Raw genomic sequence first — 27,282 nt, 5'->3', positions numbered from 1 at the left:
TGTTCATTGGCCTTAAGATTTTGGCCAGCAGTGTATGTAACGCAGCTAGCGATAGTAACATAAAATTTTTCAATGCTAAAAAAAGTATTAATTATGGATTAGTATCCTTTTCAGTACAATAAAAATCACTAGGACCTCAGACAGTATAGTTCTGTAAAATAACTAGAATGATAAAGTTCATCATTTTTTCTGCACGCTTCTCTAGAAAAGTCACTTGCTTAATTACTTGGAAGATAATTTTTTGCAATAGTGAAATTTTGATTCATTTCATAAATACGTATATGACGATTTACGTGGCCTTATAAGTACAACAAGTTTCAATTTAACTAAGTTAATACTGTGAATAGTCATTGTTAATATTCATACATTTTAAAGGTGGTTTTAACCAGACGATTTTTACGGCAGTCACTTTGTTTCATCGCATTCGTTGAGATTAAGTACTTCCGAACTCATAGCAATAGAACTGCGTACCAAGAGGCTTTGTCAATTCTGATCTCATAACCCTTAATCTATAAATATTTCGAAAGGCGTAAATATGTATGCTTAGTTCTTAGAAGTCAACATTAAGTACTCTAGAGTAATTTATTTACACTGTACTTTTCAGAGCTACGCATCCACTGAAGAAGATTACCATCATTTTTAGCAATATATAAGAGCTTTCACAGTGCCCTCTTTGACGTCACATGAGTCTATTCGTTTCATTTTACTTCGTTACGTTTGCATTATTTGTTGATAAGAAAGTATAAATTGTTAATTTTCTTCATTCCCATATGTATAAATAAACTTACAGATGTTGCTTACTTAATTTCCTTAATATTCTAAGATATTTTGTGGGAGGCCATTATATTCTGCAATATAATTAGTCATAAAAATTATCCAACTGATTTTAGGTCCATTACTCTTACATTATTAGTGTGAAAATATTTCGAAAATCTGATAAAATATGTTTTTCAAGGTCACTTAATAAAATTTAAAATTTTGTTGGATAGTGAACATAGTTTCACTGAAAGAAAATCTTGTCTAACTAATCTCTTGACATTCTTTGAAGATATTAAAGATAAGAATACGAGTACGAATTTGGTACATCTAGATTTTCAAAAGTGTATAATAAGATACAATGTAAAATACTTGTTAAAAAGTATCTCTTGCGGACGTTAGTTCACTGGATAGAAAATTTGTTAGATGGAAGAAAGCAGTGGGATAAGGTCCTCAAGGCTTAGTGTTAGGACATTTTCTCTTTTTGGTTTACATCAACGACATAGATGAAATAATGGATATTTAAATTTGCCGATGCTTTAAAATTTCGGGTTTTGCTGGATGTGAAAATGTTTTTACTACTTTATGGGAAGGTTTGAATTATTTGATAAATTATGAGGATAAATAGCAGTTGACTTTAAATCATAATAAATACAAGCTAACACATGTGGAATATCACAATTTTAATTATAAGCTATCACCTCAATACACTGTTGTTAGTGGTAATGCAAATAATATTTCATGTATTTACAGAAATACCGAATAGAAACCTAAAGATGTTATAATGTCACTATTTATATATAGGACACAAGCCAAGCCACATTTGAAATGCTGTGTTCAGTTTTGAGCTTATTACCCTCGGAAGGACATTGAGTTGTTTGAAAGAGTTCAGACAAGAGTTACTAGTATGACATCTGGGATGGAAAGGTTATCTCTAAAATTATTTTCACTTGATAAAAAGCGGAATTATAGAGAGTTTGATTGATATGCTTAACATTGTTACACCTACATCTATGATAGAGCATAACAAAAACTATTTATTTTTCGCTTCCCGGACCTAGGATTTTCACATAATATAACTAAATTTTTATTGTGTTCAATTCTGAGGCTTAGAGTTTTGAAGTACCGCAACTAAAACTGCATATTTTTTATTTAAAATAACTTGAGCCAGTAATCTGCTGTAACTGAAAGTTTTCCGCGTGTATAACAGAAATCAATACAAGTGGCAACATTATTTCAAAATAATATAGTCTTCTACATAAATAGTGACACCAATGATCACGAGATAGCAGGACAATAATCAGTTTTGAGTAGATAAAATTCGGAATATTTTTTAAACCGTGGTATAGCGGCTCAAAATAGCTCTCTCTCTTCTTCTTCTGTCAAGTACAAACTTTTAGCTAGTAGTTCCATCGTCTCTTGACCGATTTGGAGTGTAATTATAGTTTTTGACTCATGAGGTCAACCTCTTTTGAGTGCTCTATTTGACCACGCCCAAGGTTTCATGAATTAATCTATTCTAATTCTACCTAAAATAATTTTCAATTTGAGTGCAAGCTGGTAAAGATCCTGATGAGTAACAAGATGAAATCGGTTTTCACACACGCCCAACGCTTGGTATTATCGGTGCAACAAATTTATAAATTAAAATGGAACAAAGGACTCATAGATTGATTTACGGTCTAATTTTGTGCAAATAAATTTCAAGCATTTTGTTATCTAAACATACTCCTTAGTTTTAAAAAGAGTTGATCAACTTATGTTTATATTACCTTTGATTAAGTAGATACCATAACTTGTAACAACGTTTCGTAACAGCGTTATATTTCGAGAGCTCACGTCTTTTTTAATTAATTCTGTGTTATTGCTCGTGTTCCTCTAAAAATTAGACTAGGAGTTCTATTGATAATTATCAGTTATCTATTTTGAACTTTATACTATGCGTAAAAGTGGGAGTTTTCGGTAGAGACATTTCAAAATCCTTAAACGAATTTTATATATATTAAAATTATCTCGTTCAACCTTTTAGTACACTGAACGAATTATTAATATATGAAATTGACTTCTCTACTTCTTTAAGTCACTTAAGTGCGAAAATAATGTCCTCCAAATTCATACAGCCCTTTCAACAGATTATTTAGATATAAGAATAAATTCATCCAAACTCTTACATCTCCTTTCAACAAATTACACACCTACGAAAATAGTTTCATTCAAATTCTTATAATCCATTTCTACGAATTATATATACATCGAAAATATTTCTTTCGGTTTTTCGCTAAACAATTTAGGTAAATTATGGATATACATAAAAAAAAAAATCATCTAACTCCTTAAAGTCTTAGTAGTATGAATTATACAGAAATATATAAGTGGTTCAAACCAGCCTCTCCAAGCGCCTTTCCATGAATTAAAGACCCAAGCAAATGATTTATTTCGGTTCCTTAGAGATTCTTTGGACGAGGTACACAGAACATGAATACAATTTTGTGTTAGTTATTGTTTCATTTTAATAACGACGTAATAAATGAACTCATATTATGGTTCTGAATATATGCAATCATCTTTGTCGCTGTAAATGACCAAGTCAACAAATATGGTATTTTCATGGAAGTGGATAGTTATTTTCACGGTATCATGGACAAAAGAACCGATATTTCTGATATGCTAAAAAAAAAAAGTGTCCACCTACAGAAAGTAGAAAATTACTGAGACGCGAAATTGCTCAATTTGTGTTTAAGAGTCTCAGAAAAGTTTAACAAATAAAATTTCCCATGAGTTGTTTATTGTTGTGAGATTTCTGAAAGGAGGCTAGTGATATTTTGTGATTTTCGTGTGTCTAGGATTCCAAACTAATTATAGTCTGTCATATGGTTAAACACTAACTTTCATTTAGAATTAACAGATGTTTGAGATAGGTGGGTTAGAATAGAACTGTCCCTTTTGAGGCTGCATATATCAGTGTCACATCCACCTGCTTACTATTTGTTAAACTGTGTATTTCGTAATTGTTGTAGTCAGTTCTGCTTTAAAACAATCCTCAAAATGACTTAATAAATAAACATTACATTTAGTTTATCCTTTAATTTATTTTCGCCGTATATTAATGTAGCTAATAACATATTTAGAACCTTGAAATTAAGTTTTCTTCCTTTTTAAATTTTTTGAGTTTGAAAGTATATGTCTATTTTCTTATAGCAAAGCCACCGCGGGCTATCTGCTGGGCCCACCGAGGGGAATCGAACCCCTGATTGTAGCGTTGTAATTCCAGAGATATACCGCTGTACTAGCGGGGGAGCTCGAGTTTGGAAAGAACCATGGAAGAGAATAAACAAGAATTTGGTCTTTGCTTTACCATCATTGTTTTTTTTAACATAGCCGATAGGGCATTTCGGAATTTTAGAATGATATAATAGTTGTTCCCCATCAAGCTGTGTACATTATGAGTTGTATATGACCTCCAGGTTTAAAAACCAAAAACTATCAATTATTCTTTCCTTAAATTCAATTCATCTTAATATTGTTCTGTATAGAGATCATAAAAATGTGTTTTGTAAAGTCTGTTATATTTAGCGACGTTTTAAAAAAGTGTCTATCTAATTCGCCCGTCCATCCTTCTATTTATCTGTTTGTTTGTCCGTTAATCTATCGCTCTATTTGTCTGTCTGATCCGTACGTTTATTTATCTATATTTTTATTTGCCTATAGAGCCATCTATTAATTTATTTGTCCGAACCTCCCCTCTCTCGAGCCCGGCATGGCTAGGTGGTTAAGGCACTCGACTCGTAATCCGAAGGTCACAGATTCGAATCCCCATCACACCAAACATACTTGTCCATTCAGCCCTGGGAGCGTTATAATGGGACGATAAGTGGTGATGACTAACTGCCTTCCCTCTAGTCGTACACTGCTAAATTAGGGGCAGCTAGCTAAGATAGCCCTCGTGTAGCTTTGCTCGAAATTCATAAACAAACTAGGTCTAAATAGCACCTGACCCTCCCTGATCGCGCATAATACAATCAAATACCAACAACGACAAATGTAATTAGTATTACAACGTATTACAGTTCTTTTAAATATATATATATAATTTAATCATACAACTACAATATCATGACGACCATAATTAATTTTACTTCTTTAAGTGTAAGATTTTACTATGGTTTACGTTACTGAGGTGTAAAATAATTCCATAGTTAAGAATATTTAAGTGTTATTAGTGTCAGTTACTTACTATAATGTCATATTTATCATTTTGTTTTTCTTTTTTAAACAGTATTACCATGTACTTCTTTAAATCTTGTTGTCGTTTTATATTTTGCCTAGTTTTGGGATTGTAATTTTATCAATTACTTTCGGTTGACTAATTCGCGTGTGTTTTTAGGCGACGAGGGTTTGTTAAAGTCAGATTAGTTGTGTAAAAAAAACAAACAAAACACTTTACGGTATGTTTAGTTTTTATATACTTATTAAATTTAAATAGGTTATATTTTAAGTAGATTATTTTTACTTTTAATATTTATTGTACGATTCTGTTATTGAATAAGTTTGTTATTTATTATTTCCACAAACGTTATTATTATTGTTGTATTAGGTTATCTCTTTATATCTTCCTTTTAATCAGTACTATATGTAGTTGAGCAGTAATACGTATTGTGGTGATTATTTTCAGATGTCAGGTTATACTAGAGTTACACTGTGGGAGTTATTTAACAGGTTTTTAGTGGTTGCAATAAGTTGTTAGGAAGGATTGTTCAAAGTTTTGCATGTATTTATCTTCAAGGAACAGGAAATCTGCGATAGGATATGCAGAAAACCATATTTATTTATGATTTGGGTAAGTTATATTTTATTCATTCTCTTATGTCACTTTAACAATAGTGATTAGAAAGTTTGATATACTTCCTATTACAATAACTTTTATTAAAAGGATTATTTTGCATTGTTAGCTTAATATGTTAATTTAGGCTTAATTTAAACTTTCTAAGCCTAATCGAATTTTAAGAGATATTACTGTTAACGGCCAAAAATATCGACAGTGGAGGAGCAACCTAGCGTAAGAAATAATGCATTATAATTTTCTTAAATTAAGAATGGTGGGTTAAGTTAACTATATAAACGGGATTTTTTCCCTGAAATACAGTAAAGTAAAAAAAAAAAAATTAACAATGATGTTTCGAGCAAATGTTTTCATACGAAGTGAGTATGAATGACTGCAAACTAGCAAAGGAATATGTTATTGTGTAAGCATGTGACTCACAGTAAATGCTGTATACATCACAGTAGAGGGAAATGCTATAAACACACGCAGATATATAATCGTTTATGGCCAATCATCATTGGCTCAGCGGTAACTTTGAAGGTCTAAGGTGTTAAAAATCGGGTTTCGATAACAATAATGAGCAAAGCACAAATAGCCCGCTGTTTAACGTTTACCTTAAACACAGCCAAACTAATTAGCATTATATCTCAGAAGTATTCCTTTGCGTGTATGTTGCAGTAACTTATTATTTATACTGCAGAGACTTCGAGACGATTAGCGGGAAAGGGGTCGTAAAAGTATGCGTCATGTTCATGATGGTAACAAAGACCGCCCCGTCCTGAAATATTTCAACTCTCCAACTCACAGCGGTACTGAAAACGTGCAGAACTAGTTTTTTAAGTCTCATTAGACAGATTACTGGGTGTTAAGGTGTTACATTTTCAAATTAAACACTAAATTTTCGCACGGTGAGGATGAAATGTTTGTTTCGAATGACTCGTTATTCTGTTTTACCTTAATTCACAACAGTTGTATATGGTTATAATGATGTATACTGCTAACTGATTATACTCGAATGCATATATATATATATACTAGCTGGGGTGCCCTACCCTGAACATAATTTATGCAAATTTGTGTTTAATAAATGGTTATCTTAGTGCATGAAAAGTTGTTTCCAGTATGTGAAATTGTAAAATATGTAAAAACACCCATAATATGCACATATTTCCCCATGGACACAATGAACCTTTGTACCAATTGTGATGAAGATCCGTTTAAATCGTGCAAAGTAATTACAACAGACAAGAGGTATTATTTTTAATATAGGTGTTATGATTTCTCTGTATCTGTTTAATTGTTTAACTTCACTGCGTTTGTTTTATCACATGGTTTTAGTTTAATATTTCCTTCTAGTGGGTCGGCGGTATGTTTACGGTAAAATTGCTAAAATCTCGGGTTCGATTCCGGTAACGCACAGATTGGATATAGTCCATTGTATATTTTTGCGTCAAGATAACGACCTGTCTTGTGTTATGGGTACATTGTTTTAACAATAATACATTCATTTTAAATCATACATTGATCATTTGTTCACATATCAATCCATACCAAAAGTAGTTTCTCGCCCCCTAGTGGTGGTATGTTTGCTGACTTAACATTATTAAAAACTGGGTTTAGATACCCGTGGTGGGCAGAGCACAGAGAGCTCGTAGCGTAGCTTTCTGCTTAACTTGAAAAAAAAGTTTTTTTAGAAAAGACGTTATTAAATAAACGTTTTTGTTTCCTAGGCGTAAGTAAGGCAGGTTTCCACGTCCCGTGTTCTAGTATCTTACAAATATTAAATTAGCTATACTTATTACTGGGTTGTTTTTTTTTTCTTTTGGTCCAAGTAGATAGCTAGTACAGCGGTATGTCTCCGGATTTACAACGCTAAAATCAGGGGTTCGATTCCCCTCGGTGGGCTGAGCAGATAGCCCTTTGTGTCTTTGCTATACGAAAAACACACACAAACACACCAAGTAGATAGCTTACTATCATAAGAAACATTTATGGCGGGCCTGGCATGGCCAGTTAGTTAAGGACTCGACTTGTGACTTGAGAGTCGTAGGTTCGAATCCCCGTCCCACCAAACATGCTCGCCTTTTCAGCCATGGGGGCGTTGTATGTTACGGTCAATTCCACTATTCATTGGTAAAAGAGTGGCCCAAGAGTTGATGGTGGGTGGTAGTGACTAGCTGCCTTCCCTCTAGTCTTACACTGCTAAATTAGGGATGGTTAGCGCAGATAGCTCTCGTGTAGCTAAAACAAACAAACCAATTGTTTCATGGTTTTATACTGTAAAAGTTAGAGCCAAACACACGTCTGTTTGCTGCCACTGAAACTGCACGTGCTTTAGCTGTTCCAGAAAATATTCCACATTCAAGAAGTTTTCTAAGGTTCTTCAGTCCACACACGTTCTCCTTGTCTCATTAAATCCCAGATTTTCAGCACGCGTTTACAGAGTTATCTTCTCGCGGAGAAATGTAATGAAGGCACGCGCAGTCTTGTAATACAATCACATACGATCACAATATGGGTCTCGCTTATGGTGGACCATCTAACAATTCAATAATTACTGTGTTGAATTCTGTGATCCATTTAATATCTTTATAAAAATACTAAATAGTTATAAATACCTCTTTATATTACAATACACATAAAATTGCGGAACATAATGTTTTATTTCTTGTTATTTTTTCTTATATACATTTAATGTTGGATTTGTTGACGGGTTGTTGTTTTTTATCGGTGATATGACAGACACCAGATGTCACTTGTAACTTTCCTGTCTACTTAAGGAAACCTTAATTGTATTTTTCTTATTACGAAAGGTCCATAGTAAGTTTGTAAAAATCTTTTTCAGAGCACTTGTTGTTGTTTTGTGGGTGGGAGGAGGCACCAGAATTCCAACGATTCGGAGATACTATTTTCGTCGTCTTTCAACTTCTAAGTCAGTCAGCTGATGGCCTGATGAAGTTCGGCCTCCCATTTTAACTGTCGCTCTTTAAAAATCTATTTCTCAAGTTCTCTGCCATAAACAGAAGAGTCAAGAATTAATAATAAGGTAAAAATCTTTAAAATTCACTGTACTGTTTCCTGCTGGGGTCACCATGTTTTGAAAGTATAAACGTATTTTCCTTGAGGTTAATTTATGTATTCAGAGTGGGAACATATTTTCCAATCAGATTAACGTTATCTTTTGAAAGCGGACACTTAATGCCATCTTTAAAATAACAATTTACTTTTATATAAGTTTAACTTTGTATTTTTCATGTTGGAGCTTATTTACCTATGAAGTTAACTTTTAATGAGTGAAACAGTAATCACAGTTAGGCATTCACAAATATCTAACCAGTTAATATTTTTAATATAATATCACTCGTTCTATTATTCTCTACTTAAACCTAAGATGACTTATGTTTACTATTCAAAATGAAAAACAGGGGTTCGATTCCTCTCGGTGGACACACACACAAAATAATGTGTGAAAATAGTGTTTAAATTCAGTCGAAACGTTTTGCATGTACGAAAACAGTGGAATTAGAATAAAAAATAGAGTTCACCATGTGAACATGGTTATCAAAAAAGTTACAAGTTATATAAAAGGCAAACTCTGTACAAACGTAAAAATGGATAACTTAAAAACATATTTGGAAAACTAGTGAATTTTTATAAAAAATTCATAGGGGACCTCGACCGTAATTAAGAAGTTGTATTTCAAGCTGTCAAATTAACTACAATTATTGTTATTAGGTATTAAGCACAAAGGGTTATCTGTGATCTGCCTACCACTGGTATCGAACTTCGATTTGTAATGATCCGCTAGAGATAAGTCAGTAGACATAACACTGAGCCAGTGGTAGGCTAGCTACCCTCAAACAAACAAAAAGATATCTTAAACATTTTTGTTTATATTTTGTGTGACTCATAAGTTATTATGGAACCTGTGACCTGCCAAGTTATAGACAGTTTGGTTTAAAAAACATCTTTTTCTTTTTAACTTTTTTTTTTTATAAATAACTTATTACCGTCTATGTTAAACACTTATACTTCAACACAAGATCTCTGTAACACATATCTTATTTCCTTTAATCCTAGAGAAAAGTAAATCTTAAAATTTAATTGGCAAGCTTTGATATAGAAAACTTCTGAGGCCTGGCATGGCCAGGTGGGTTAAGGCGTGCGTCTCGTACTCTGAGGGTCGCGGGTTCGCATCCCCGTCGTACTAACCATGCTCGCCCTTTCAGCCGTGGGAGCGTTATAATGTGACGGTCAATCCCACTACTCGTTGGTAAAAGAGTAGCCCAAGAGTTGGCGGTGGGTGGTAATGACTAGCTGCCTTCTCTCTAGTCTTACACTGCCAAATTAGGGACGGCTAGTGCAGATAGCCTTCGAGTAGCTTTGCGCGAAATTTAAAAAAGAAAACAAGCTTCCAGTGTACTTTCAAACTTGCTTCCTGTTAATATCGTCATATTTAAGTGTAGTCGAAGTTCTATTCTATTTTTATCAAAATAATCCCATTTTGATATTAGTGTCATAACGTGTTCTATAGTTACACAGGTTCAATTAACAATATTAATTAATGTATTTCTTTAATTACGTTTTATAAATGTTACAGGCTGCGCTCACTAGTGGGCCTGGCTACAGAAATAACGCCTCAACAGAAATTCTGAAACTAATTATATGCCTAGCTTACAAATGTAGCTTGAGCTAATCGATCGATAAAGAAAATACCCCTGACAATCTTTCTGATAACAGAATAACTAACTGACTGAATCATAGACTAACTTGTATTGTATAATTAAACTCTTTAATTAATTATGAATTAATTAATTGCAATTCACTCGGTTTGGTGTTTTAATATTATACTTTATTTCACGAATACTCGAGATATGGAACAAAGTCTAAACTTTCATGAACATTCCATACTCCACGGAATTATTACATTATGGAAACAAAAACAAATTCTCTCTTGAAGAAGATGTTCAAATATTAAACAATAGCCTACGATAACGTTGTTCTTATAGACATATGACTATTGTGGGGGTGGAATGCAAACTGCAGGATATAAATTTTACATTTGGTCCCAAGCGGCTTAATTTTTGTAGCTTGTTTTCTTTCTCTCTCTCTTTTTTTTTATAATTTTGTTTCTATAAGGGAGTAACTCCCAGAACATACCACAGATTGTGAATGGTAGCTGTAGTTATGGAACATTGTGAACTCGAGCATCTGTATCTGGTCCTTAAATTTTTCACACATGTGGGGCTTAACGAATAGAGGTGTAAGCCTAAGAAGTGATTTTGTATCACTGGTTCTATGTGGCTTCTATGTCCTAATGTACCTTCTTTATTAAAACGTGTTTTATTTTTCCCTACCCTAATTTGTACGTAAGTTTTCGTTGTCAGTATTTTTCTTCTGTGTTTTATCGCTTTTTGTTTCGGATGGGTGAGCTTCATATTTGAAAGCTTACTTTCGAATATCGGCAGGAAGCAACATATTGTTCATCACAGAAAGTAGCTGATACTTTCAGGAAAAAGAAACGAGTTTCTAAATTTGTTTCATGGAGGATGTTAGTTATTAACTTTTCTATCTTCGGACTACATGTGACAAAATTCAAGATCGCTTGCTTACTATCACAACATGCTGCTCTCCCGGTATAAACTGTTTTCCAAGCCTAACGTTTCTTCATATAGATTCCTCTACTGTCCTAGTTTTAAAACCGCCTCCTAAAATATAAACGTTCAACGAACAGTAGCACTTGTATTTGTTACGTCTTAAATTCTTTTTAATATCATTTTATAATTCTGAAGAAAATAAACAGACTCGTTATTTCCTAAAATCTACTTTTAAACTTCATTTAACTTTATAAGCTAAACCCATCAAGCAGTTCCTGTACAGTTTAATGTTAAAGTTCAACCTTACACTACAAAAGGTGTGGAAGCCAGGCCTTACAATCACGGCATTAACAAGATTAGACAAGACTATTTAACAATATGCCTTTCTTTAGTTTAGTCATGAAAAGGAATGTTTAGTTCTTAGCTTATTTTTATTTGTTTGTTGTCAAGCATAAAAAGCAACCTAATGAGCTATCAGTGCGGTGCCTACCATGAGCATCGAATCCCAAGTTTTAGCGGTATAAGTCGTCAAAAATTCTGCTCACCTACTGGAGAGGAGTCATTTTGAATTCGACGATCATTTTATTGGGAACTGGTTTTAATAAAAATTAAAAACAAGTCTTGTGAACACAAAAATAATCATTGTTGAAAAACCAGTGCGAAAGGTGTAATGACAGATTGAAATTACTAGTGTTTAACAAACATAGTAAATATTAAAACTCACTTTTCTCTGTTGTAAATGATATACTGTTCTTGAATTGAAGCAAGGCCTATCTGGAACGGACTCGGTTCCTAAATATTAAAACACTGTACGTTATTACATGTTTGTGAATAAAAATAAAACGAAATTCGATATTTTCTTAACATATAATTTTGTTGGACACTGTTCAGAGTCGTTTGTTTCTCTGTGTTAACTTTCACAACTAAGTTGATACAGATCGTGGTTCTTTGGCTTTGCCTGAGTTGTCCATACTACTTAAAGAATTTTCTGAGACCAGGGACACTGAGTGATCTAACTCAACATTTATAAACTCCATCCTGTCCTTTGTCTCGTATTGTTCTCACTCAACATTTATAAACTCCACCCTATCCTTTGTCTCGCATTGATCTCACTCAACATTTATAAACTCCACCCTGTTCTTTGTCTTGTGTTGATCTCATTCAACATTTATGAACTCCATCCTGTCCTTTGTCTGGTATTGATCTCGCTCAACATTTATAAACTCCATCCTGTCCTTTGTCTCGTATTCATCTCACTCAACATTTATAAACCCCATTCTGTCCTTTGATTCATATTGTTCTCACTCAACATTTATAAACTCCACCCTGTCCTTTGTCGTGTGTTTATCTCACTCAACATTTATAATCTCCACCCTGTTCTTTGTCTCGTATTGATGTTACTCAATATTTATAAACTCCACCCTATCCTTTGTCTCGCATTGATCTCACTCAACATTTATAAACTCCATCCTGTCCTTTGTTTCATATTGATCTTACTCATTTATAAACTCCACCCTGTCCCTTTTCTCGTATTTATCCCACTTAACATTCATAAACTCCATCCTGTCCTTTGTTTCATATTGATCTCACTCATTTAAAATCACCATCCTGCCCTTTGTTTGATATTGATCTCACTCAACATTTATAAACTCTACCCTGTCCCTTTTCTCGTATTGATCTAACTTAATATTCATAAACCCCATCCTATCGTTTATCTCGTATTGATCCCACTCAACATTCATAAACTCCACCCTGTCCCTTTTCTCGTATTGATTTAACTCAACATTCATAAACTAAATCCTGTCCTTTGATTCATATTGTTCTCACTCAACATTTATAAATTCCATCTTATCCTTCGTCTCGTATTGATCTCACTCAACATTCATAAACTCCATCCTGTCCTTTGTTTTATATTGTTCTCACTCAACAGATTATAATCTCCATTCTATCCTTTGTCTTGTATTGATCTCACTCAACATTTATAAACTCCACCGTGTCTTTTGTTTCGTATTGTTCTCACTCAACGTTTATGAACTCATCCTGTCCTTTGTCTCATATTGATCTCACTCAACAATTATGATCTCCACTCTATCCTTTCTCTTGTATTGATCTCACTCAACATTTATAATCTCCACCCTGTACTTTGTCTCGTTTTGATCTCACTCAACATTTATAAACTTCACCCTGTCCTTTGTCTCGTATTGATCTTACTCAACATTCATAAATACCATCCTGTTCTTTGTTTCATGTTGTCCTCACTCAACATTTATGAACGCCATCCTGCCATTTGTCTGGTATTGATCTCACTCAACAGATTATAATCTCCATTCTGTCCTTTGTCTTGTATTGATCTCACTCAACATTTATAAACTTCACCCTGTCCTTTGTCTCGTATTGATCTAACTCAACATTCATAAATACCATCCTGTTCTTTGTTTCATGTTGTCCTCACTCAACATTTATGAACGCCATCCTGCCATTTGTCTGGTATTGATCTCACTCAACAGATTATAATCTCCATTCTGTCCTTTCTCTTGTATTGATCTCACTCAACATTTATAATCTCCACCCTGTACTTTGTCTCGTTTTGATTTAACTCAATATTTCTTAACTCCATCCTGACTTTTGTCTGGTATTGATCTCACTCAACAGATTATAATCTCCATTCTGTCCTTTGTCTTGTATTGATCTCACTCAACATTTATAAACTTCACCCTGTCCTTTGTCTCGTATTGATCTCACTCAACATTCATGAATTACACCCTATCCCTTTTCTGGTATTGATATCACTCAACATTTATAAACTACACCTTCTTCTTTGTCTCGTATTGATTACACTCAATATTTATAAACTCCATCCTGTTCTTTGTGTCATATTGTCCTCACTCAACCTTTATAAACGCCATCCTGCCATTTGTCTGGTATTGATCTCACTCAACATTTATAAACCCCATCCTGTCCTTTGTTTCATATTGTCCTCAATCAACATTTACGAACTCCATCCTCCCCTTTGTCAGGTATTGATCTCACTCAACAGATTATAATCTCCATTCAGTCCTTTGTCTTGTATTGATCTCACTCAACATTTATAAACTTCACCCTGTCCTTTGTCTCGTATTGATCTCACTCAACATTCATAAATTACACCCTATCCCTTTTCTGGTATTTATATCACTCAACATTTATAAACTACACCTTCTTCTTTGTCTCGTATTGATCTCACTCAACATTTATAAACCCCATCCTGTCCTTTGTTTCATATTGTCCTCAATCAACATTTACGAACTCCATCCTCCCCTTTGTCTCGTATTGTTCTCACTCAATATTTATAAACTCATCCGGTCCTTCGTCTCATATTGATCTCGCTCAACATTTATTAACTCCACCCTATCCTTTGTCTTGTGTTGATCTCACTCAACATTTATGAACTCCATCCTGTCTTTTGTCTGGTATTGATCTCGCTCAACATTTATAATCTCCACCCTGTACTTTATCTCGTATTGATTTAACTCAACATTTATGAACTCCATCCTGTCCTTTGTCTCGTATTCATCTCACTCAACATTTATAATCTCCGTCCTGTCCTTTGTTTCATGTTGATCTTACTCAACATTTATAAACTTCACCCTGTCCCTTCTCTCGTATTGATCCCACTCAACCTTTATAAAGTCCATCCTGCCCTTTGTTTCATATTGATCTCATTCATTTTTAAACTCCATCCTGTCCTTTGTCTCGTATTCATCTCACTCAACATTTATAATCTCCATCCTGTCCTTTGTTTGATATTGATCTCATTCAACATTTATAAACTCTTCCCTGTCCCTTTTCTCGTATTGATCTAACTCAACATTCATAAACCCCATTCTATCTTTTATCTCGTATTGAATTCACTCAACATTCATAAACTTCACCATGTATTTTGTCTTGTGTTTATCTCACTCAACATTTATAATCTCCACCTTCTTCTTTTTGTTGTGTTGATCTCACTCAACATTTATAAACTCTTTCCTGTTCTTTGTTTCGTATTGATTTAACTCAACATTTATAAACTCCATACTGTCCTTTGTCTCGTATTGATCTCACTCAACATTTACAAACTCCTTCCTGTCTTTTGTTTCGTATTGATCTCACTAATCATTTATAAACTCCACCCTGTCCCTTTTCTCGTATTAATATAACTCAACATTCATAAACCCCATCCTGTCCTTTGTCTCGTATTCATCTCACTCAAGATTTATAATCTCCATCCTGTCCTTTGTTTCATATTGTTCCCAATCAACATTTATAAACTCCATCTTATCCTTCGTCTCGATTTGATCTCACTCAACATTCATAAACTCCATCCTGTTTTTTGTCTCGTATTGATCTCACTCTACATTTATAATCTCAGTCCTGTCCTTTGTTTGATATTGATCTCGCTCAACATTTATAATCTCTACCCTGTACTTTGTTTCGTATTGATTTAACTCAACATTTAAAAACTCCATCCTGCTCTTTGTCTGGTATTGATCTCACTCATCAGATTATAATCTCCATTCTATTCTTTGTCTGGTATTGATCTCATTCAACATTTATAAACTTCACCCTGTTCTTTGTCTCGTATTGATCTCACTCAACATTCATAAACTCCACCGTGTCCCTTTTCTCGTATTGATCTCACTCAACATTCATAAACTACACCCTGTCCTTTTTCTTGTATTGATATCAATCAACATTTATAAACTCCACCCTGTCCTTTGTCTCGTATTGATTTCAATGAATATTTATAAACCCCAACCTGTTCTTTTTCTCATATTGTCCTTACTCAACATTTATAAACTCATCCTGTTCTTTGTTTTGTATTGATCTCACTCAACATTTATGATCTCCACTCTCTCCTTTATTTTGTATTGATCTCACTCAATATTCATAAACTACACCCTGTCCTTCTTCTCGAATTAATATAACTCAACATTCATAAACCCCATCCTGTACTTTGATTCATATTGTTCTCACTCAACATTTATAAACTCCACCGTGTCGTTTGTCTCGTGTTGATCTCACTCAACATTGATAAACCCCATTCTGGCCTTTGTCTCGTATTGATCTCACTCAACATTTATTAACTACACCCTGTCCCTTTTCTGCAATAGATATAACTCAACATTTATAAACTTCACCCTGTCCTTTGTCTCGTATTGATTTCACACAATATTTATAAACCCCATCCTGTTCTTTGTTTCTTGTTGTTCTCACTCAACATTTATGAACTCCATCCTGCCGTTTGTCTGGTATTGATCTCATATAACAGATTTTAATCTCCATTCTGTCCTTTGTCTTGTATTGATCTCACTCAACATTTATGATCTCCACTATTTCCTCTTGTTTTGTATTGATGTAACTCAACGTTTATAAACTCCACCCTGTCCTTTTCACGTATTAATCTAACTCAACATTCATAAACCCCATCCTATCATTTGAGTCATATTGTTCTCACTCAACTTTTATAAACTCCATCTTATCCTTCATCTCGTATTGATGTCACTCAACATTTATTAACTCCACCCTAATTTTTTCTCTTCTGTTGATCTCTACTCAACATTTATGAACTCCACCCTGTATTTTGTCTTGTGTTTATCTCACTCAATATTTATAATTTCCACCTTGTCCTCTGTCTTGTGTTGATCTCACTCAACATTTATAAACTCCTTCCTGTCCTTTGTTTCGTATTCATTTAACTCAACATTTATAAACTCCTTTCCTGTCCTTTGTTTCGTATTCATTTAACTCAACATTTATAAACTCCATCCTGTCCTTGTGTCTCGTATTGATCTCACTCAACATTTATAAACTCCATCCTGTCCTTTTGTCTGTATTGATCTCACTCAACATTTATAAACTCCATCCTGTTCTTTTCTCTCGTGTTGATCTCACTCAACATTTACAAATTCCTCCCTGTCCTTTGTCTCTGTATTGATTTACTTCAACATTCATAAACCCCATCCTGTCCTTTGATTCGTATTGTTCTCACTCAACATTTATAAACTCCACCCTGTATCTTGTCTTGTGTTTATCTCACTCAAGATTTATAATCTCCATCTTGTCCTTTGTCTTGTGTTGATATCACTCAACATTTATAAACTCATCCTGTTCTTTGCTTCGTATTGATCTCACTCAACATTTATATACTCCACCCTGTCCATTTTCTCGTTTTAATATAACTCTATATTCATAAACCCGATCCTGTCCTTTGATTCATATTGTTCTAACTCAACATTTATATATTCCACCCTGTTGTTTGTCTCGTGTTGATCTCACTCAACATTTTTAACCCCATTCTGGCCTTTGTCTCGTATTGATCTCACTCAACATTCATAAACTACACCCTGTCCCTTTTCTGGTATTGATATCACTCAACATTTATAAAATTCACCCTGTTCATTGTCTCGTATTGATTTCACACAATATTTATAAACCCCATCCTGTTTTTTGTTTTATGTTGTTCTCACTCAACATTTATGAACGCCATCCTGCCATTTGTCTGGTATTGATCTCACTCAACAGATTATAATCTCCATTCTGTCCTTTCTCTTGTATTGATCTCACTCAACATTTATAATCTCCACCCTGTACTTTGTCTCGTTTTGATTTAACTCAATATTTCTTAACTCCATCCTGACTTTTGTCTGGTATTGATCTCACTCAACAGATTATAATCTCCATTCTGTCCTTTGTCTTGTATTGATCTCACTCAACATTTATAAACTTCACCCTGTCCTTTGTCTCGTATTGATCTCACTCAACATTCATGAATTACACCCTATCCCTTTTCTGGTATTGATATCACTCAACATTTATAAACTACACCTTCTTCTTTGTCTCGTATTGATTACACTCAATATTTATAAACTCCATCCTGTTCTTTGTGTCATATTGTCTCACTCAACCTTTATAAACTCCATCCTGCCATTTGTCTGGTATTGATCTCACTCAACATTTATAAACCCCATCCTGTCCTTTGTTTCATATTGTCCTCAATCAACATTTACGAACTCCATCCTCCCCTTTGTCTGGTATTGATCTCACTCAACAGATTATAATCTCCATTCTGTCCTTTGTCTTGTATTGATCTCACTCAACATTTATAAACTTCACCCTGTCCTTTGTCTCGTATTGATCTCACTCAACATTCATAAATTACACCCTATCCCTTTTCTGGTATTTATATCACTCAACATTTATAAACTACACCTTCTTCTTTGTCTCGTATTGATCTCACTCAACATTTATAAACCCCATCCTGTCCTTGTTTCATATTGTCTCAATCAACATTTATAACTCCATCCTCCCTTTGTCTCGTATTGTATTGTTCTCACTCAATATTTATAAACTCATCCTGTCCTTCGTCTCATATTGATCTCGCTCAACATTTATTAACTCCACCCTATCCTTTGTCTTGTGTTGATCTCACTCAACATTTATGAACTCCATCCTGTCTTTTGTCTGGTATTGATCTCGCTCAACATTTATAATCTCCACCCTGTACTTTATCTCGTATTGATTTAACTCAACATTTATGAACTCCATCCTGTCCTTTGTCTCGTATTCATCTCACTCAACATTTATAATCTCCGTCCTGTCCTTTGTTTCATGTTGATCTTACTCAACATTTATAAACTTCACCCTGTCCTTTCTCTCGTATTGATCCACTCAACCTTTATAAAGTCCATCCTGCTCCTTTGTTTCATATTGATCTCATTCATTTTTTTTAAACTCCATCCTGTCCTTTGTCTCGTATTCATCTCACTCAACATTTATAATCTCCATCCTGTCCTTTGTTTGATATTGATCTCACTCAACATTTATAAACTCTTCCCTGTCCCTTTTCTCGTATTGATCTAACTCAACATTCATAAACCCCATTCTATCTTTTATCTCGTATTGATTTCACTCAACATTCATAAACTTCACCATGTATTTTGTCTTGTGTTTATCTCACTCAACATTTATAATCTCCACCTTCTTCTTTTTTTGTGTGTTGATCTCACTCAACATTTATAAACTCTTTCCTGTTCTTTGTTTCGTATTGATTTAACTCAACATTTATAAACTCCATACTGTCCTTTGTCTCGTATTGATCTCACTCAACATTTACAAACTCCTTCCTGTCTTTTGTTTCGTATTGATCTCACTAATCATTTATAAACTCCACCCTGTCCCTTTTCTCGTATTAATATAACTCAACATTCATAAACCCCATCCTGTCCTTTGTCTCTGTATTCATCTCACTCAAGATTTATAATCTCCATCCTGTCCTTTGTTTCATATTGTTCCCAATCAACATTTATAAACTCCATCTTATCCTTCGTCTCGATTTGATCTCACTCAACATTCATAAACTCCATCCTGTTTTTTGTCTCGTATTGATCTCACTCTACATTTATAATCTCAGTCCTGTCCTTTGTTTGATATTGATCTCGCTCAACATTTATAATCTCTACCCTGTACTTTGTTTCGTATTGATTTAACTCAACATTTAAAAACTCCATCCTGCTCTTTGTCTGGTATTGATCTCACTCATCAGATTATAATCTCCATTCTATTCTTTGTCTGGTATTGATCTCATTCAACATTTATAAACTTCACCCTGTTCTTTGTCTCGTATTGATCTCACTCAACATTCATAAACTCCACCGTGTCCCTTTTCTCGTATTGATCTCACTCAACATTCATAAACTACACCCTGTCCTTTTTCTTGTATTGATATCAATCAACATTTATAAACTCCACCCTGTCCTTTGTCTCGTATTGATTTCAATGAATATTTATAAACCCCAACCTGTTCTTTTTCTCATATTGTCCTTACTCAACATTTATAAACTCATCCTGTTCTTTGTTTTGTATTGATCTCACTCAACATTTATGATCTCCACTCTCTCCTTTATTTTGTATTGATCTCACTCAATATTCATAAACTACACCCTGTCCTTCTTCTCGAATTAATATAACTCAACATTCATAAACCCCATCCTGTACTTTGATTCATATTGTTCTCACTCAACATTTATAAACTCCACCGTGTCGTTTGTCTCGTGTTGATCTCACTCAACATTGATAAACCCCATTCTGGCCTTTGTCTCGTATTGATCTCACTCAACATTTATTAACTACACCCTGTCCCTTTTCTGCAATAGATATAACTCAACATTTATAAACTTCACCCTGTCCTTTGTCTCGTATTGATTTCACACAATATTTATAAACCCCATCCTGTTCTTTGTTTCTTGTTGTTCTCACTCAACATTTATGAACTCCATCCTGCCGTTTGTCTGGTATTGATCTCATATAACAGATTTTAATCTCCATTCTGTCCTTTGTCTTGTATTGATCTCACTCAACATTTATGATCTCCACTATTTCCTCTGTTTTGTATTGATGTAACTCAACGTTTATAAACTCCACCCTGTCCCTTTTCACGTATTAATCTAACTCAACATTCATAAACCCCATCCTATCATTTGAGTCATATTGTTCTCACTCAACTTTTATAAACTCCATCTTATCCTTCATCTCGTATTGATGTCACTCAACATTTATTAACTCCACCCTAATTTTTGTCTTCTGTTGATCTCACTCAACATTTATGAACTCCACCCTGTATTTTGTCTTGTGTTTATCTCACTCAATATTTATAATCTCCACCTTGTCCTCTGTCTTGTGTTGATCTCACTCAACATTTATAAACTCCTTCCTGTCCTTTGTTTCGTATTCATTTAACTCAACATTTATAAACTCCTTCCTGTCCTTTGTTTCGTATTCATTTAACTCAACATTTATAAACTCCATCCTGTCCTTTGTCTCGTATTGATCTCACTCAACATTTATAAACTCCATCCTGTCCTTTGTCTCGTATTGATCTCACTCAACCTTTATAAACTCCATCCTGTTCTTTATCTCGTGTTGATCTCACTCAACATTTACAAATTCCTCCCTGTCCTTTGTCTCGTATTGATTTACTTCAACATTCATAAACCCCATCCTGTCCTTTGATTCATATTGTTCTCACTCAACATTTATAAACTCCACCCTGTATCTTGTCTTGTGTTTATCTCACTCAAGATTTATAATCTCCATCTTGTCCTTTGTCTTGTGTTGATATCACTCAACATTTATAAACTCATCCTGTTCTTTGCTTCGTATTGATCTCACTCAACATTTATATACTCCACCCTGTCCATTTTCTCGTTTTAATATAACTCTATATTCATAAACCCGATCCTGTCCTTTGATTCATATTGTTCTAACTCAACATTTATATAATTCCACCCTGTTGTTTGTCTCGTGTTGATCTCACTCAACATTTTTAACCCCATTCTGGCCTTTGTCTCGTATTGATCTCACTCAACATTCATAAACTACACCCTGTCCCTTTTCTGGTATTGATATCACTCAACATTTATAAAATTCACCCTGTTCATTGTCTCGTATTGATTTCACACAATATTTATAAACCCCATCCTGTTTTTTGTTTTATGTTGTTCTCACTCAACATTTATGAACTCCATCCTGCCCTTTGTCTGGTATTGATGTCACTCAACAGATTATAATCTCCATTCTGTCCTTTGTCTTGTATTGATCTTACTCAACATTTATGATCTCCACTCTATCCTTTGTTTTGTATTGATCTAACTCAACATTTATAAACTCCACCCTGTCCCTTTTCTCGTATTAATCTAACTCAACATTCATAAACCCCATCCTGTTTTTTGATTCATATTGATCTCACTCAACATTTATAAACTCCATCCTGTCCTTTGTCTTGTGTTGATCTCACTCAACATTTATAAACTCCTTCCTGTCCTTTGTCTCGTATTGTTCTCACTCAACATTTATAAACTCCACCCTATCCTTTGTCTCGCATTGATCTCACTCAACATTTATAAACTCCACCCTGTCCTTTGTCTTGTGTTGATCTCATTCAACATTTTTGAACTCCATCCTGTCCTTTGTCTGGTATTGATCTCGCTCAACATTTATAATCTCCACCCTGTACTTTGTCTTGTATTGATCTCACTCAACATTTAAAAACTCCATCCTGTCCTTTGTCTCATATTGATCTCACTCAACATTTATAAACTCCATCCTGTCCTTTGTCTCGTATTCATCTCACTCAACATTTATAAACCCCATTCTGTCCTTTGATTCATATTGTTTTCACTCAACATTTATAAACTCCACCCTGTCCTTTGTCGTGTGTTTATCTCACTCAACATTTATAATCTCCACCCTGTTCTTTGTCTCGTATTGATGTTACTCAATATTTATAAACTCCACCCTATCCTTTGTCTCGCATTGATCTCACTCAACATTTATAAACTCCATCCTGTCCTTTGTTTCATATTGATCTTACTCATTTATAAACTCCACCCTGTCCCTTTTCTCGTATTTATCCCACTTAACATTCATAAACTCCATCCTGTCCTTTGTTTCATATTGATCTCACTCATTTAAAATCACCATCCTGCCCTTTGTTTGATATTGATCTCACTCAACATTTATAAACTCTACCCTGTCCCTTTTCTCGTATTGATCTAACTTAATATTCATAAACCCCATCCTATCGTTTGTCTCGTATTGATCCCACTCAACATTCATAAACTCCACCCTGTCCCTTTTCTCGTATTGATTTAACTCAACATTCATAAACTAAATCCTGTCCTTTGAGTCATATTGTTCTCACTCAACTTTTATAAACTCCATCTTATCCTTCATCTCCTATTGATGTCACTCAACATTTATTAACTCCACCCTAATTTTTGTCTTGTGTTGATCTCACTCAACATTTATGAACTCAACCCTGTATTTTGTCTTGTGTTTATCTCACTCAATATTTATAATCTCCACCTTGTCCTCTGTCTTGTGTTGATCTCACTCAACATTTATAAACTCCTTCCTGTCCTTTGTTTCGTATTCATTTAACTCAACATTTATAAACTACATCCTGTCCTTTGTCTCGTATTGATCTCACTCAACATTTATAAACTCCATCCTGTTTTTTATCTCGTGTTGATCTCACTCAACATTTACAAATTCCTCCCTGTCCTTTGTCTCGTATTGATTTACTTCAACATTCATAAACCCCATCCTGTCCTTTGATTCATATTGTTCTCACTCAACATTTATAAACTCCACCCTGTATTTTGTCTTGTGTTTATCTCACTCAACATTTATAATCTCCATCTTGTCCTTTGTCTTGTGTTGATATCACTCAACATTTATAAACTCATCCTGTTCTTTGCTTCGTATTGATCTCACTCAACATTTATGATCTCCACTCTATCCTTTTTTTTGTATTGATCTCAATCAACATTTATATACTCCACCCTGTCCATTTTCTCGTTTTAATATAACTCTACATTCATAAACCCGATCCTGTCCTTTGATTCATATTGTTCTAACTCAACATTTATAAATTCCACCCTGTCGTTTGTCTCGTGTTGATCTCACTCAACATTTTTTAACCCCATTCTGGCCTTTGTCTCGTATTGATCTCACTCAACATTCATAAACTACACCCTGTCCTTTTCTGGTATTGATATCACTCAACATTTATAAAATTCACCCTGTTCATTTGTCTCGTATTGATTTCACTCAATATTTATAAACCCCATCCTGTTTTTTGTTTTATGTTGTTCTCACTCAACATTTATGAACTCCATCCTGCCCTTTGTCTGGTATTGATGTCACTCAACAGATTATAATCTCCATTCTGTCCTTTGTCTTGTATTGATCTCACTCAACATTTATAAACCCCTTCCTGTCCTTTGTTTCGTATTGATTTAACTCAACATTCATAAACTTCACCCTGTTTCTTTTCTCGTATTGATCCTACTCAACCTTCATAAACTCCATCCTGTCCTTTGTTTCATATTGATCTTACTCAACATTTACAAACTCCTCCCTGTCCCTTTTCTCGTATTAATTTATCTGAACATTCATAAACCCCATCCTGTCCTTTGATTCATATTGTTCTCACTCAACATTTATAAACTCCACCCTGTATTTTGTCTTGTGTTGATCTCACTCAACATTTATAAACCCTTCCTGTCCTTTGTTTGGTATTGATTTAACTCAACATTCATAAACTCCACCCTGTTCCTTTTCTCGTATTGATCTACCTCAACATTCATAAATCCCATCCTGTCCTTTCATTCATATTGTTCTCACTCAACATTTATAAACTCCACCCTGTATTGTGTCTTGTGTTTATCTCACTCAACATTTATAATCTCCACCTTGTCCTTTGTCTTGTGTTGATCTCACTCAACATTTATAAACTCCTTCCTGTCCTTTGTTTCGTATTGATTTAACTCAACATTTATAAACTACATCCTGTCCTTTGTCTCGTATTGATCTAACTCAACATTTATAAACTCCATCCTGTCCTTTGTCTCGTATTGATCTCACTCAACCTTTATAAACTCCATCCTGTTCTTTATCTCGTGTTGATCTCACTCAACATTTACAAATTCCTCCCTGTCTTTTGTCTCGTATTGATTTACTTCAACATTCATAAACCCCATCCTGTTTTTTGATTCATATTGATCTCACTCAACATTTTTAACCCCATTCTGGCCTTTGTCTCGTATTGATCTCACTCAACATTTATAAACTACACCCTGTCCTTTTCTGGTATTGATATCACTCAACATTTATAAAATTCACCCTGTTCGTTGTCTCGTATTGATTTCACACAATATTTATAAACCCCATCCTGTTTTTTGTTTTATGTTGTTCTCACTCAACATTTATGAACTCCATCCTGCCCTTTGTCTGGTATTGATGTCACTCAACAGATTATAATCTCCATTCTGTCCTTTGTCTTGTATTGATCTTACTCAACATTTATAATCTCCACTCTATCCTTTGTTTTGTATTGATCTAACTCAACATTTATAAACTCCACCCTGTCCCTTTTCTCGTATTGATCTAACTCAACATTCATAAACCCCATCCTGTTTTTTTGATTCATATTGATCTCACTCAACATTTATAAACTCCATCCTGTCCTTTGTCTTGTGTTGATCTCACTCAACATTTATAAACTCCTTCCTGTCCTTTGTCTCGTATTGTTCTCACTCAACATTTATAAACTCCACCCTATCCTTTGTCTCGCATTGATCTCACTCAACATTTATAAACTCCACCCTGTCCTTTTGTCTTGTGTTGATCTCACTCAACATTTATAAACTCCATCCTGTCCTTTTGTCTGGTATTGATCTCACTCAACATTTATAATCTCCACCCTGTACTTTGTCTTGTATTGATCTCACTCAACATTTAAAAACTCCATCCTGTCCTTTGTCTCATATTGATCTCACTCAACATTTATAAACTCCATCCTGTCCTTTGTCTCGTATTCATCTCACTCAACATTTATAAACCCCATTCTGTCCTTTGATTCATATTGTTTTCACTCAACATTTATAAACTCCACCCTGTCCTTTTGTCTTGTGTTTTATCTCACTCAACATTTATAATCTCCACCCTGTTCTTTGTCTCGTATTGATGTTACTCAATATTTATAAACTCCACCCTGTCCTTTGTCTCGCATTGATCTCACTCAACATTTATAAACTCCATCCTGTCCTTTGTTTCATATTGATCTTACTCATTTATAAACTCCACCCTGTCCTTTTCTCGTATTTTATCTCACTCAACATTTATAAACTCCATCCTGTCCTTTGTTTCATATTGATCTCACTCATTTTAAAATCTCCATCCTGCCCTTTGTTTGATATTGATCTCACTCAACATTTATAAACTCTACCCTGTCCCTTTTCTCGTATTGATCTAACTTAACATTCATAAACTCCATCCTGTCCTTTGTCTCGTATTGATCTCACTCAACATTTATAAACTCCACCCTGTCCTTTTTCTCGTATTGATTTAACTCAACATTCATAAACTAAATCCTGTCCTTTGTCTCATATTGTTCTCACTCAACATTTATAAACTCCATCTTATCCTTCATCTCCTATTGATGTCACTCAACATTTATAAACTCCATCCTGTCCTTTGTCTTGTGTTGATCTCACTCAACATTTATAAACTCCTTCCTGTCCTTTGTCTCGTATTGTTCTCACTCAACATTTATAAACTCCACCCTATCCTTTGTCTCGCATTGATCTCACTCAACATTTATAAACTCCACCCTGTCCTTTGTCTTGTGTTGATCTCACTCAACATTTATAAACTCCATCCTGTCCTTTGTCTGGTATTGATCTCGCTCAACATTTATAATCTCCATCCTGTCCTTTGTCTCATATTGATCTCACTCAACATTTATAAACTCCATCCTGTCCTTTGTCTCGTATTCATCTCACTCAACATTTATAAACCCCATTCTGTCCTTTGATTCATATTGTTTTCACTCAACATTTATAAACTCCACCCTGTCCTTTGTCGTGTGTTTATCTCACTCAACATTTATAATCTCCACCCTGTTCTTTGTCTCGTATTGATGTTACTCAACATTTATAAACTCCACCCTGTCCTTTGTCTCGTATTGATCTCACTCAACATTTATAAACTCCATCCTGTCCTTGTTTCATATTGATCTTACTCATTTATAAACTCCACCCTGTCCTTTTCTCGTATTTATCCTACTCAACATTTATAAACTCCATCCTGTCCTTTGTTTCATATTGATCTCACTCATTTAAAATCACCATCCTGTCCTTTGTTTGATATTGATCTCACTCAACATTTATAAACTCTACCCTGTCCCTTTTCTCGTATTGATCTAACTCAACATTCATAAACCCCATCCTGTCCTTTTGTCTCGTATTGATCTCACTCAACATTTATAAACTCCACCCTGTCCTTTTCTCGTATTGATTTAACTCAACATTCATAAACTCCAATCCTGTCCTTTGAGTCATATTGTTCTCACTCAACATTTATAAACTCCATCTTATCCTTTCATCTCCTATTGATCTAACTCAACATTTATAAACTCCACCCTGTTTTTGTCTTGTGTTGATCTCACTCAACATTTATAAACTCAACCCTGTATTTTTGTCTTGTGTTTATCTCACTCAACATTTATAATCTCCACCTTGTCCT

The 27,282-nt window shown here is 34.4% G+C and overlaps 1 protein-coding gene and 1 long non-coding RNA gene across 5 annotated transcripts in view; one reads left to right on the top strand and one right to left on the bottom strand.

Moving 5' to 3' along the window:
• Nucleotides 1-8,449: 8,449 nt before the first annotated feature.
• The window catches only part of LOC143257414 (serine/threonine-protein kinase 32B-like), a 151,490-nt gene continuing 132,657 nt past the window's right edge, over nt 8,450-27,282 (bottom strand). For all 4 annotated transcript variants that reach the window (XM_076516057.1, XM_076516056.1, XM_076516055.1 and 1 more), the window contains 2 exons: nt 11,900-11,967; nt 8,450-8,588 (listed from right to left, as the gene is read on the bottom strand). In XM_076516057.1, coding sequence (XP_076372172.1) covers nt 8,573-8,588; nt 11,900-11,967 — 84 coding nt within the window. In that variant the 3' untranslated portion in view covers nt 8,450-8,572. The remainder of the gene's footprint in view (nt 8,589-11,899; nt 11,968-27,282) is intronic.
• LOC143257415 (uncharacterized) overlaps nt 8,484-27,282 on the top strand; it is a 159,385-nt gene continuing 140,586 nt past the window's right edge. Inside the window, exon 1 of the long non-coding RNA XR_013031839.1 lies at nt 8,484-8,624. This is a non-coding gene — a long non-coding RNA (uncharacterized LOC143257415). The remainder of the gene's footprint in view (nt 8,625-27,282) is intronic.

This window comes from Tachypleus tridentatus, chromosome 7, assembly GCF_004210375.1.
Source record: "Tachypleus tridentatus isolate NWPU-2018 chromosome 7, ASM421037v1, whole genome shotgun sequence".
Lineage (NCBI taxonomy): Eukaryota > Metazoa > Arthropoda > Merostomata > Xiphosura > Limulidae > Tachypleus > Tachypleus tridentatus.
Note: the sequence above shows the minus strand (reverse complement) of the source record. Positions and strands in the feature narration are given on the sequence as shown.